Source organism: Trichosurus vulpecula, chromosome 3 (genome assembly GCF_011100635.1).
Source record: "Trichosurus vulpecula isolate mTriVul1 chromosome 3, mTriVul1.pri, whole genome shotgun sequence".
NCBI classification, from domain to species: Eukaryota; Metazoa; Chordata; class Mammalia; order Diprotodontia; family Phalangeridae; genus Trichosurus; species Trichosurus vulpecula.
Window position 1 is genome coordinate 275,048,059 of NC_050575.1, and position 14,129 is coordinate 275,062,187.

The 14,129-nt window shown below is 39.3% G+C and overlaps 1 protein-coding gene across 1 annotated transcript in view; it reads left to right on the top strand.

The window, feature by feature from the left end:
- Positions 1-14,129, top strand: part of PCSK2 (proprotein convertase subtilisin/kexin type 2) — a 341,220-nt gene that overhangs the window by 55,203 nt on the left and 271,888 nt on the right. The window contains exon 2 of the mRNA XM_036750726.1: positions 144-248. Within this exon, the coding sequence (XP_036606621.1) occupies positions 144-248 (105 nt within the window). The remainder of the gene's footprint in view (positions 1-143; positions 249-14,129) is intronic.

Below are 14,129 nucleotides of genomic sequence, written 5' to 3' on the forward strand. Positions count from 1 at the left end.
TAGCCAAGCAATTCAGCGACTGCTGCTTTAGTTTTCCCAGATCACCTATATCCATATCTAACGGGCTCCAAGAGCTTTTAATTTTGCTATCATTAGGTTTTTAAAAGAGGTTAATCATGCCCTTGCTTGTTCTTTCTCTCCAGCTGCCCTTCACAGGAGGCTTGTACCACTTTTACCACAATGGCCTTGCCAAGACTAAGAGAAGGCGTAGTCTCCCTCACAAGCAGAAGTTGGAGACAGACCCCAGGGTAAGCCTATCTTCCATGTATCTATCTGGCCTTGCTTTGTATTAAATTGGGTAAGGAGACCAGGTAAGGATGACTTGGGAAAATGCCTCCAAAATATGGATACTGATCAACCCAAACAATGCATTCATTCAAGTATGTCTCAAACTAAGTCTTATATAAAAAGGGACAGTGAAGCTGAAAAAGAAGGGAAAAATCCACTTTATATATAGGCTAAAGTCCCAATTGGATTTGTCCTGGCTTCCCATTTTGTTCTTGAAGATTAAATGCTACATGTGTACATTTGTCTTTCTAAATAGGTAGCTGAGACCTATGTCAAAATGTCTACAGCAGTTTTTCAACAAAGTTTAGTCCTTTCTTATTTTAAAAAATGGCATTGCTAGCAATTAACCTCATCCTATTCACCAAAAAGGATCAGGCTTTGAGATATCCAGCATTCATCCTGGAAGTTATATGCTTCACCCCACTCTAGAGAGAGTAGTTGGGAATTGTCAGACTATGATTTTCAGAGAATAGGTCATCTTCTATCTTCCAGCTTGGCCCCTTTCTTGATAGCCACACAATTTGCAGTACTCTAAGGCAAGCATTCTTAACATTTTTGGGGGTCATGGACTCCTTTGGCAATCTGCAAAGCCTATAGATCCCTTCTCAGAATGCTTTTAAATGTATAGAATAAAATACACAGAATTACAAAAGAAACCAATTGTATTGAAATATAGTTATCAAAATACTTTTTTAAAAAATGTTTACAAACTTTAAGATAAGAACCCCTGGAAAAGTGTGTATATACCTAATCAGAAGTGTATATATACCCAATCAGAGATAGCTCTCAGGCCCCAACCTATCACAAACCTTATTTCCTCACGTGACTTTGGCCCAATCAATTTTCTCTGTATCACGGACAAGCCTGTTTTACTTTTTGCATACATCCAGTAAAGGCAATAAACAGCATATGATAGGACATCTCTCACTGAGCTCTGCACCTTCAGTTAGGTATGATCTAATATAGTATAATATAATATAGGTATGATCTAATTCCAAGAAAAACACAGTTGCGTTGTTTTTGCCCTAGCATGGCTGTTACCAGGAGTAAAGGAAATACAGTTTCCAAATTCCATTCAGGACATGGTGTCCTCCAGAGTCATTATTCAGATTGGTGGATTGAGGAACTTGGGAGCCAAAGTAGGCTGTCAGTGCTGCCACTTTTCCATTCATGGTTTGGTCATTGGCCCAAATCTCAGATCCTCTCCATTAATTTAATCCTTAAAGTCATCCCCTCTTTCCTTCCACGTGGCCAAGAAGCATTTCACTTTCCTTTGGATCTCTTTCATTTGGTACCTGAGCTTGACTGCTCTCCATTGAGTGAGGAGGGGTTGAAGAATTAGAATAGTAAAAATATTTAATAAAGTATAACTCAGCCACAATACTCCTTTCATCTTTGGCATGTTTAATAACTATAGCAAGATCTCCTATGATGGTACTAGTAGGGGAGAAATAAGGGCTAAAACTCTTCAGAGAACTTGAGTCCCAATGCTGCCACTGACACGTGGAATTGCTCTGTATCAAGAGACGCAATTTAATCCAAATCCATGTGCTTAATCACATTTTGTAGAGTAAAGGTTCTACTGGCAAAGCCCTAAGTGGGAATTCTGGCACCTGGGGCAAATTTATCTGGGAGTGGGGGGAGGAGAGACAGAGAACCTGAAGATAGCTTGAGACTGGCACATGTTTCCATGTGCTGCTTAGAACTGGAATCCTACATCATGCTGGTCCTTAGGTCATGAGGTACACAGGCAGTCTGCCCCCTCAAGTGCAGAAGTGTCAATGCAGGAAGAGTTTGGGAGAAGAGTTTGGCACTCGATGACTAACTCAGGGAATGGGTCCTCATTTTCCACCCAACCACTGATGCTGCTATTCCTCCACCTTCTGAATCAGACCAACAGAGGCCATGCCTGAGAGAAGCTAAACCACTATGTCCTGACCTCCACAGGACCATGTGTCCACATCTTAGCCTATGACATTTTCTACCCTGTTGCTTCATCCTCATGTATATCTATCCCACCCCTATATCTACCTCCTTTTCCATTGCTTACTCTGAGAACCATAACATGACCATTGCCTTTGTAGATAGCATCTCACTGAACTTCCCTATTGTTTACCTCATCATCTCTTCAAGTTCTCACACTAGAACATCCTTATGGGGCATCCACTCTTCTATGTGTACTATCTCCCCTCATTAGAATCTAATCCCTTTGAGAGCAGAAATGTCTTCCTTTTGCATTTCTATTCCCAGCCCTTCACCCATAGCTTGGCATATACTAAAATCTCCAGATTCTATTTTTCTTTCGTTCACTTTTTCATGTTTGTCTGGTTGGGGAGGAAGTACATTTTCTGCAGACACTGGTTCTCTGAGTTTGCCCTTGTCAAGTGCTGATTATTTTAACTAATTTCCACATTCCCTCTGAAAGGTTAAGTACCATGTTGTTAGTAAGGAAACTGAGGCTGGACAATAAATGACTAGCTCAAAAATAATAGAGAGGGCATATGTTAGACCATAGCTTCTTAGATTTCTGCCATATGACCTACTGAGTTCTTGGTATTGTTGGTTCATTTCAGTTGTGTCTGACTGTGACCCCATTTGGAGGGTTTTCTTGGCAAAGATATTGGAGTGGTTTGCCATTTCCTTCTCCAACTCTATAGATGAAGAAATTGAAGCAAACAAGGTTAAGTGACCTGCCCAGGATCACACAGCTAGGAAGAGTCTGAGGCTGGATTTGAACTCAGGAAATCAGTCTTCCTGATTCCAAGACCAGTGCTCTATCCACTGCACCTCCTAGCTACCCTTGATTTAGTTTAAGGGGTTCAGGGACCCTTCAATGACTGAAGTACGGTATAGGATTGGCTGGAATGAATTCACAGACTCAAGCATTCTTCAAGTCAAGGTGGCAAAGTTTTATTGCAACACCAATATGGTGGGCAGAGCTCCCTAAGGAGCTTGCCACTTAACAGGAATGATAATAAAATTTATATAGGAAAAGTAGTGGATTATTTGACAGATATGCTAATTAGGTGATAACTTACAACCTTGGTTATTGGCATCATTCACTACCGGAAACCAGGGGAAGAGGTTTCTCAGGGGTGTATTTTTGGTCTATTACATGTGTAGCAAGGTAGCTTTGAGAGTTGATGTCTATACTTGACCTCTGAATTGGAAATGATAACTTTGGGAATCAATACATGATAATTCTGTGGTTACAAGATAGTCCTATTTTTACAAGAGAATTCTTCAGGTCAGCTTGTTCTTGTGATGAGGAAAGGTAGTTTGTTTTACTGGGGCCCACTCATGAGTAATTGTGAGTAAAGGTAGTTTGTTGTACTGGGGCCCACTCCTGGGTTACTGCTACGCATAGTGTCCTTGGGCTGGGGAGAAAACTGTCTGGGATAGTGTTTTGAAGTTAGGGAATCTTGCATTTGGGGTCCAAGCACAAGCACCCAAGCATTCCATCACCCTGAGTTCTTATCTGCTCTCTAAAATGTAAGATAGGAATAGTAAATCAAACTGTGGTTTCGGTCAATCAATAAACAAGCATTTATTAAGTGTTTACTATGTGCCAGGCTAAACTCTAGAGATTCAGAGAAAGACACATGGCACTTGCCCTGAAGAAACTCTCATTCTAATGAGATAACAACATGTAAATAACTATATACATGCCAGATGCATATAGATTAGGTGGAAGATAACCTTAGAGGGCAGGCACTAGCAGCAGGGTTGATACTCTTGCAGAAGGTGGGAAATAAGCTGAGTCTTGAAGGAGGCTAAGAGGCCGGGGTGAGGAGACAGCATTCCAGGCATGAAAGACAGCCAGGGAAGAGGTACTAAGTCAGGAGATAGAATATAATAAGGAACTCCCAGGTGAGAAAGCTCCTATACCAATGCAGGGCAGCACCATCTCTGCAACATAGAGTCATAGAGTTGCCTATAGCAGTGAGAGGTTAAATTACTTTCCCAGGGTCACTTAGTCAACATATATCAGAGATAGTACTTAAGCCCAGCCAGGTCTTTCTGGCTTCAAGGCCAGCTGTCTATTCATTCTACCATGCTGATTCTAATTTCCAAGAAAAGCACAAAATTCAAAAATATTATTGAGACACCACCCTTCACACTACCAAGATTTCATCTGCCCTGAAAACCCAGCTCATCCATGAAAAATTTTTTGATTCAAGTCACCATTTCCCTACCCAAGGGAATTTATAATTCCATAGTCAAGCCATGTTTGATGGCAAGCTAGATTTCTTCTATTCATGTCCTCAAATGTGTTCGGGGTATGGGGCGGCGGGAGGGGTGAGGCGGTGTAAAGGCATAGCAGCCCTTAGTATTAATTTTGAACAGCTAGCTTTGTTCTCGGGAATTTACATAGCAAAACTGATAGAAAAAGGATCATTCCTTGGATCTGAGGGCTTATCCTGGCCCCAGTTTGAGTGGATAGTCAATGGCAACTTTTCCTGCAGGGCTTTTTTTTCATGTGGATGTTGTGACTGGGTTTAATTTGGGCTTTAATTAGGAGTACAGATGAAACATACTACCCAGGAGACCACCAACTGGCAGGCCACATGCAATGCACTGAAGCCAATGCCTATAGTCCCTCAAGAGGTCTTTTCTGCTCTGGAAAGCAGTTTTATCTTTGTGGGTTTCTTTTTTAATTCAAGTCAGAGCCAAGATGTCGGTTGTGCCAGATGATGGCAAGTCATCTTAAGGGATCTTTTGCTGAGACTGGCATTGCCTGGCCCCTGGAACAGCTGCGTTCACAGTATGGGAACAATGTTGATACCAGACATTCCAGACAGGTCTTTGTTACCAGCCAAGACTGGTTTGGGTGGTGAGGCAGCAAGGTGGCACAGTGGATAGAGTGCTGGGACTGAAGTCAGGAAGACTCATCTTCCTGAGTTCAAATCTGGCCTCAAGCACTTACTAGCTGGGTGGTGGTGGACAAGTCATTTAACCATGTTTGTCTCAGTTTCCTCATCTGTAAAATGAGCTGAAGAAAATGGCAAAAACCGCACCATTAGCTTTGCCAAAAAAAACCCCAAAGATGGGGTCAGTAAGAGTCAGACATGACTAAAACGACTCAACAACAACAACAACAAAGCTGGTTTTGAGCAACCGTGTGGCCAGAGAGATGTGTCTCCCCTAAGACTAAAGAGTGGGGAGCACTAGGCACATAGTATCTTGAAGCACTGTAAGGGGCGAGTCAAAGGTTACAGTGCCCATGGCAGAGGGAATTCCCACTCCCCCCTCCCAAAACAGTTTTATTCCTTCCTTCCCTTCTGCCCTCCCTCACTCTCACCATGACCATTGCCCTTGTATCCCCACAATGGATTGAGACAGTAGAGCACTGATGTTGGAGTTAGGAAGACCCAAGTTCAAACTCTACCTCAGACGTTAGCTGAGTGACACTGGATAATTCACTTTCCTTATCTTTGTTTTAGTTTCCTCATCTGTAGAATGAGGGGGATGGCCTCAAAGATCCTTTCCAGTTCTAAATATATAATCCTTTTATAATTCCCCCAGGCCATTTGTTTCCTCTTTCCCTCTTCTTCATTTAGAATGTATTTTCTGTCACTTTGCAAAAATTAATTTCATCTTCCAATATATCCTGAGAAAAGCTGCTATAGTGAGTACTCAAAAAATAAAAGTTTGGAGGTGGCAGCGAGGGGGAAAAAAGCAACTGGGAGAAGGCATAATTTGGATCTGAGAGGATTTCTGGGACCCTGGGGAGCAATAAACTGTGTTTGCCTCATTCTAGTATTTATTTAAAAGGTACTGGCTAAAACACTGACTCTTAAAGTGCAGTATGTGTTCTGAAATGAAAGAAAATTCAAGCCTTATAAAGTTAGGAGTGGACTAAGCTGGGGAAAGTGGTTAGGAAAGGCTATCAATCAGTCACTTCTTCCTTAAGGGATTTTTTTTATCATAACCAGCATTTATTTTCTAAAAGCATGACTCTGATGAAAGAAAAGAAGGTAGAAAAAATAATCAGCAGGTTTGAAAAATGAGAAATAATTTATTTTCAGTTGCTTTAGACTGCAAGGAAGATGAGGGGGGAAAGTGTTTTATTAAGACTCATGTGGTTAACTGTGCAATGCAGAACAAATCAGAACTAAACTCCAAAGATGCAAGGTACCTTCACAGTCATAGTACAAAACCCAAACTAAATGCTGATCTGTGCCTGATCATTGCTGCAAAGATTTGCCTGTGAAGAGGGAAGAGGAAACATTTTGTAACAAGGTCAATGGGAAAAGAATACCATCTTATTTTGTTGGGATGTAATATGATATCATAAACAGACAACTAGATTTGGACTCAGAAGACCTGGAGATAGAATGGGGTATGTGAAGATGGCATGGGTAGTGGGACGGTCTTAGTAGGCGTAGAAACAGTGATCAGAATCAGAAGCCCAGGGACCCAGGATGGGCCAGTTCAGTTTTGGTATTGTCATGGAAGATGTCTTATTCAGAATTCAAAAGGAAGAGTGAATTCCCACCAAGTATGTGGTCCTCCAGATGCTCTCATTTGTAGCTGGCATTGTGTTGACTGCCATCAATCCCTAGAACATTGCAGAGACTCCTAACTGAAGCTCATGGTCAATTCAAGAGAGTTTTGCTTAATGATTCACACTGGAAAACTTAAGATAATACCATTGACTAGATTATGATATGGAGTTGGGCATTTACTTGGGCCAATATCTCAAGTAAATACTACAGATGGAAAATGAGCTGGTCAAGCCCGTGTTTTAGAAATATTAGCTTGGTAGCTGTGTGGAGGATAGATTGAAGAGGGGGATCCTTGGAGGCAGGGAGACCAATTAGGAGCCATTGTAGTCTAGGTGAGAGGTAAGAAAGCTTAAACCAAGTGGTGGCTATGTGAGAAGTCCACAGATATGTTAAATGTTATGGAAGATGAATTGCTAAGATCTGGAAACTATTTAGATAAGGGGAAGATGGATGGAGAGGAAGATTTAAGGACAATGCCTAGGTTGCAAACTTAGATGATTTAAAAGGATGGTGGTACCTTCAACTGAAATAGAAAATCTAAGAAGTAGGATGGGTTTGGGGTTTGGGGAGGGTGCTTTGTTCCATTTTGGACATGTTGAGTTTTAGATGCCTATGGACCAGCATGGTAGAGATGTTCAGCAGGTAGCTGATAATCAAGAGTTCGTGTTTAGGAGAGAGATAAGGGGGAAATGCACATATTTGGGAGTTAACTGCATAGAGATGATCATTAATCTCATGGAAGCTTAAAGAAATCAACCAAGAACGTGTAAAAGAAAAAGAGAAGACCGTCTAAGACAGAACCCTGTGGTTCTCAGCCACCCCATAATGTAGGATATGTTAATTCCAGAAGAAGAAAGCTGAGGAGTGGTCAGAGAAAAATGGGAAAAAATGAAAACAATGTGATGAAAACTAGGGGAGAGGAAAGAATTTGGGGAGAGGGAGAGGCCAACGGTGTAAAAAGCTGCAGAGAAGTCAAGAAAGATGAGGACTGGGAAAGGGTCATTGGAACCACCACTCAGGAGATTAATGGTAAACTTACCGAGGAATTTCACTTGAACAGCGGGGTAGGAAGCCAGATTGGAAGGTGTTGAAAAGTGACTGGGAAGCAAAGAAATGAAGTCAAGTCATTTAGACAGATTTTTCTATACTGTGGCAGCAAATGAATGATTGAACAAATAAATAGGAAGGCACACTAGAGTGAAGGAGGAGACAATTGACGATGATATTGAAGTGAGCTTTCTTGGGAAAGGATGAGATGAGGTCCTCTGTTGAATGGAATGATCATCTAGAAGAACTAAGAGAAATTTGAAAAGGAAGAGATCCTTCATTTAAAAGTACCTTGGACATATGCAAAGGATAGGCCTTTCCACAGGCCAGAACTCCTGGTGCAGGAACTCCTTCTCTTCCTCCTATGCTTAAGCAGGTAAGTCCCATCTCTGCCTCCCAGCTTCCCTGGCTTCCTTTAAATCCTACCTAAAATCTTACCTTGTAGAAGAAACTTTTCCCAACCCCCTTAATGCTAGTGGCTTCTCTCAATTATCTCCAACTTATCCTATATATAGCTTGTTTGTACATAATTTACAATTGTCTCCCCATTAGACTGTGAGATCCTTGAAAACAGGGACTATTTTTTTTTTGTTTTGCTTCAGATTTATTGGCTTACTGTGTATCCCAAGTGCTTAGTACAGGGCCCAGCACAAAGTAGGCACTTAATAAATGCTTGTTGACTTGATTTGACTTGATATAGAGGTTGTGATTCACCTTGGGTCACACAAAAGTGTCAGAGACAAGATTTGAACATATGTCTTCTGACTCCAAGGTCACCAAACTATGCTCCCCCTGTAGGTAGAATGTACCTTGTTGGATAGTATGCCGTTTGTAAATATTTGTTCAATCACATTTAATTGAATTGACCCATTCTAGAGTTTCTGAAGTCCAAAGAGGCTAAATGCCTCCTGAAACAAGCTTCCTGATTATTTTCCCTCTTGATTATGATCATGCTATTGCAGCAAAGGTGAATTTCTTGGAAAGGTTGGCTCAGTGCAGATGAAGTATTTAGAGACCTAGTAAGTGAATTTCTATGGAATATGAATTTAATGATTTATATGGTAAAATATTATGTAAGCTAGGATCAGCACATGATATAATATATATGTACAGCTGAATAATATATAATATATACAGCTGAATAAAGACCCATCCCACTAAGCAGCAGCAAGAGTGGATACTCTGTTCCAGAAACAGATTCAATAGCATTTGTTTAGCTATGCTTATAGCACCATTAATGAGCCCTAAAGCCAAAATTGATAGTGGGTGATAATATCCATATTAAAACTCTATAAAAGATGCAAGTACTTGACAGTGGAAGGGAAAGTAGAGTGGTTAAAAATAATGGTTGTTTCTTTGTTTCAGTTCAAGCAATACTCACACAACTGGAAAAATGTATTATGTTGTATTGAAATGTATGGACTACATCTAGATCTAAATGAAAACAAGTCTTAAACCTGTGAGTTCCTTGGGAGCTGATAAAACTCAAGCCTCTTTTTTAAAAAAAGAGAGAGAGAATTCCATTCGTGAAGAGGAATTTAATTTGATTCAGAAACTATTTATTTCCTTTCCTAAGCAATTTTCTGTCTAGACCATCATAATTATCCATCCAAATCCCTCTTTGAAGACCATTGCTATTCAATTTTTTTAAAACATCTTAAGCCCTCTAAGACTAAAGAATGGATGGTGCTTTTCTTTTCTTGATATATTCATGGGTTATATTTTTATTTCCTCAAGATTGTATGGCCTTTAATTACCTCTAGCTTAATACAACTAGTCCTTGTCTCATACAAATGAATCCACCTCTCAAATAACCAAATCTGAGGTTACCCATAAATGATCTGTTTTGTTTTCTCTCTTTCCAAAGTTATCAATGATCTCTTTTTGTTAAATTTTATTTTTAAATTAAAAAATTAAATTTCTCCCCCCTTTTTCCTACCATTGGGGGAAAAAAAGAAAATTCTTATAACAAATATGCAATCCAGCAAAACAAATTCCTATGTTGGGTATATTTTTTAAAATGTCGTATTCTGTGCCCTGAGTCTACCAGCTCTCTGAAGTTTGGGGGACAATGTAGCATATTTCATCATTGTTCCTCTTGAATCATAGTAGGTCATTTCATTGATTGGAATGACAGCTTTCAAAGTTGTTTATCTTCACACTGTTGTAGTTATTTCTCACTTCTCTCTGCAGCAGTGCATATAAGTCATCTCACATCATTCCTTATGCCACAAGACTATGTTATTACATTTACATACTATAATTTGTTCATCCACTTCCCAGCTGATGAATGTTGCCTTTGTTTCCAGTTCTTTGCTACTATGATGAGCTGCTATATATATTTTCTGTACATATGGATGCTTTTCCTCTTTCTTTAATCTCTTTAGGGTATAGGCCTAGTAGTAGTATCTGTGTCAAAGCATATGCACAGTTTAGTAACTTTTTAAACACAGTTCACAATTGCCACCTAGAATGCCTGGACCAGTTCTCAGCTCCACCAATGGTATGTCAATATACTTATTCTCCTGCAGGTCCTCTGGCACTTATTATTTTCCTTTATAATCAATTTTGCCAATCTTATCAGTGTGAGCTGGAAACTTCAACTTGATTTAATTTATATTTGTCTAATTAGTAGTGATTTGAAATGTTTTTTAATATGGCTATTTAGAACTAGGAGTTCTTCTGAAAGCTGCTTATTCAATCCTTCAACCACTTTTCAATTGGGAAATGGCTCTTATTCTTATAGATTCAAATCAGTTCCTTATATGTCTTAGAAATGAGACCCTTATAAGAAAAACTTACTGAAAGGACTTTCTCCCATTTACCTATTGCCCTTCAAAGTTTTGCTACATTGATTTCATTTGTGCAAAATATTTTTTAAATTTTTCATAATTAAAATTCTCCATTTTGTCTTCTGGGATCCTCTCTGTCTCTTGTTTGGTCACAAACTCTTCCTCTATCTAGAGATTTGAAAGGTAAATTTTTTCTTGCTCCTCTAAGTTGTTTATGATGCCATTCTTAATGTAGATTAGTGACAACACACACACACACACAAACACACACACATATATAAATCCCACTAATGGGTGACCCAGACCACCTTCTTCCATGGTAATTAACAACATAACAATTGATCTGGTTTTTAATGACTTTCCTTGAGATAGAAGCCTAGAAAGTTGACAGAAGCTGGGTATTGTTTGCAATTGCTTCAGGTGCAATGACTTAGAGTGATAATGCAGTGAATTCTAGTTCAGGTGGAACAATTTAGACGTGACTGACTAGATGAACACGCTGTACTATTCTCTACAGCCTCCACTCAGAAAAGATTAAGTGGAAATGACATAAGGGATATAATCTGAAAGAACCCAAGGGACCATTATAGCAATTTATTCACAATTCACATATAATATCTTTATGAAAAGCACAGGAAACAGTAGTTCACAATAAGCAAAGGAAAGAAATTCATCACACCCTCTTCCAAAAGTTAAGCACAATGCTATAGCTATCTTGGGGTCTACAGGCTAGATTTCTTTTAAGGACCATTCCTTAAACCTAAACCACTCTGGCTCTCATTGATTGACCAAAAATAGGTCTGAGCCCAAGACTCCTTTGGTCATTGTTTGGGCTCAGATGGCTCAGAGCAAGTGTAAATAGCAATTGTTTCTGTTTTGGCCAGAAACCCTGAGGGTCTTCCCCTCCCAGATTGGTTTTATTTTGGTTTGTTTTTTGACTAGGTAAAAGAGGCCATTCTTTGTTTCATTTCTTACCTAGTCTTAATCACTGAATGGGAGTTGCCTCAGTCAAACTGAGACCTGGGAGAGATCTTAGCTTAAAAAAGCCAAGGTCTCCCACTACACCTGGAGCCATCTCCAGTCTTCCAGATCTATATCTTGCCACTGGACCCAGATTGCTCCAGAGGAAAAAGTGAGGCTGGTGACTTTGCACAGACCTGTCTCACTTAAAACCAATTCACTTGCAAGTCATGACATCACTTTCCTGATGTCATAGTCCTCTTCCAGAATGAAGTACAAACAACAGTGCTATGGTGCTCCAAATGACAAAGCTGTTCACAAGCAGATCATTTCAAATGCCTTGAGAATTGGCTTCAAAGCATCCCTCCCGGGCCAGGTATTTTGTGTCTGTGGGTTTTAAAACTGATAATGGTAGGTCATCTGATTATGTCCAAGTCAAATTGTCCTTTGGCTTTAGGTGATTGAAGCCCAGATAGGTTGGGTGACTTGCTCAGTCACCCAGGTAGTAAATATGAATGACCACTGCAAGACCACTTGAATATTACATAAAGGGGATTATTGTTTGGGTGTAGATTGGATTACAGATTCCGTCTATCTCGGAATCCCCTTCTCAAAAGGGAAAAGGGGAAGCCATCTTGGTCTTTAAAATCAGCAGAAAGTATAAAAGTGCCTGCCTGCCCTCTTGTAGGAACTGGCACTCCAGCTGAACTTTGAAAACTACATAGACGTCATGCTTGTTCTTGACAATTTATGTCCATGGACTTTTACTTCAGACCAGCTCATTTTATCTACATTCTTGTTAGAACTCTAACCTAATACTGCTTAGTTATAATAGATTGCTTCAAGGAATTTATAGACATTCTCTGATTTGTCTTCCTGATGGCTTCTTACGGCTGATAGAGAAACAAAAAACTAATTCCATTTTGTTTATAATGGAACTGAAAGACACAAAATTTATTATTAATTATATAATTACAATAATATATTTTAATGAAATTTTTATTACAAAGGACATTCATATCTATCCTTTTATTGTATTCTCGTGCCCTTATAAGGTAGGTAGGTCATGGATAAATGAACAGTTAGCATTTATTAAGTGCCTACTAAATGCTAGCAATACCAAAAAAAGACCAAAAAAAATAGTCCTCCAGTCTCTGCTCTCAAGAAGCTCAGAGGCTAATGAGATAAACAAAATGCAAACCTCTAAGTACAAATAAACTATATGTAGGATCAATTGAGGGTAATATCAGAGGAAAGATATTAAGATTAAAGAAACCTAGGGAAAGCTTCTTGCAAAAGGTGTAATTGAGTATTATCTTTCCTCAGATATTGAGAAAACTGAACTACAGGGATAGGAAGTGACTTGCCCAATTGGCTCTCCTGGTGAATGTGTCAAAGGCAGAGCTGGAATTAAGAGCCAAGCCTTCAATGACTCTGAATCTGGGCGATTTTACCCGAGGCTATGTTCCTCAGTTCAAGATTGAACAGTGATTAATTGGTGGGATTTCATTAAAATGGAATTTCATCTATGTTAAGGACTTAAAATTGAAGGAGCATGATAAAAAGAACATTGGATCTGGAGTCAAAAGACTTGGGTTTGAATCTTATTTCTGCCATTTGCTTCTTCTGTGACTGTGAGCAAGTCCATTCTCCTCTCTGGACCTGTTTCCTCGTTTTAGCATTCTCATAATTTATTTATGATTTATCATTTATTTATTTTATAATTTATTTATTATTTAATAATTTATCATCATCATTATCATAAATGAGAGGACAGGAGTAGATGACCTCTACAATCCCTTCCATTCTAAATCTATGATCCAAACAAACAATAGCTAATTAAAATAGTTGTTTAAAAAGTACCTTCAAATTTATATTTTTTGCCAACTCAAAACATTTTCACTAATCCTCCCCAAACTTACTGTGTTACATACCCCTCCTGTTCTCTTTGTAATGCTTATAATCATTAATATGGGATAAAAAAGAACTATGCAGTCCTGCTGCCACAACAATGATAAATCTTGGTGGTGCTGCAACCTAGAACCTGATTCTGGACTTATCCCCCCAATTAGTTTGCACTCTCTGCCAATGGAAGGAATCCCCATTTTTATGACAACAGAAATCCAGCATAGCATCCCACTGACTCCCAAAAGGAAAGGTGGTTTGGATAAAGGTGTGGGTGTGGGTTTGATCCAGGACAGAGGTGGGCATCAAGTTCCTGAAATACAGTCCTAAATGATCTACCGAGTATTGGACATCTCCAACTGCATACACCAAAGAACCTCAAACTTAGCATGTCCAGAACAACTCATTATCTTTCCCCCAAAACTTTCCCCCTTCCTAAATTTCTTATTTCTATTAATGATATCATCATCATCATTCCAATTGCCAAGGTTCACAACCTAGGATTCATTCTTGACTTTTCCCTCTTCCTCACACCTCACATATCTACTCAGTTGCCAGAATTGCCAATTCTACTTCTACAATAACTCTCGTGCACGTCTACTTTTTCCGTTCATTTAGTCCTCATTCT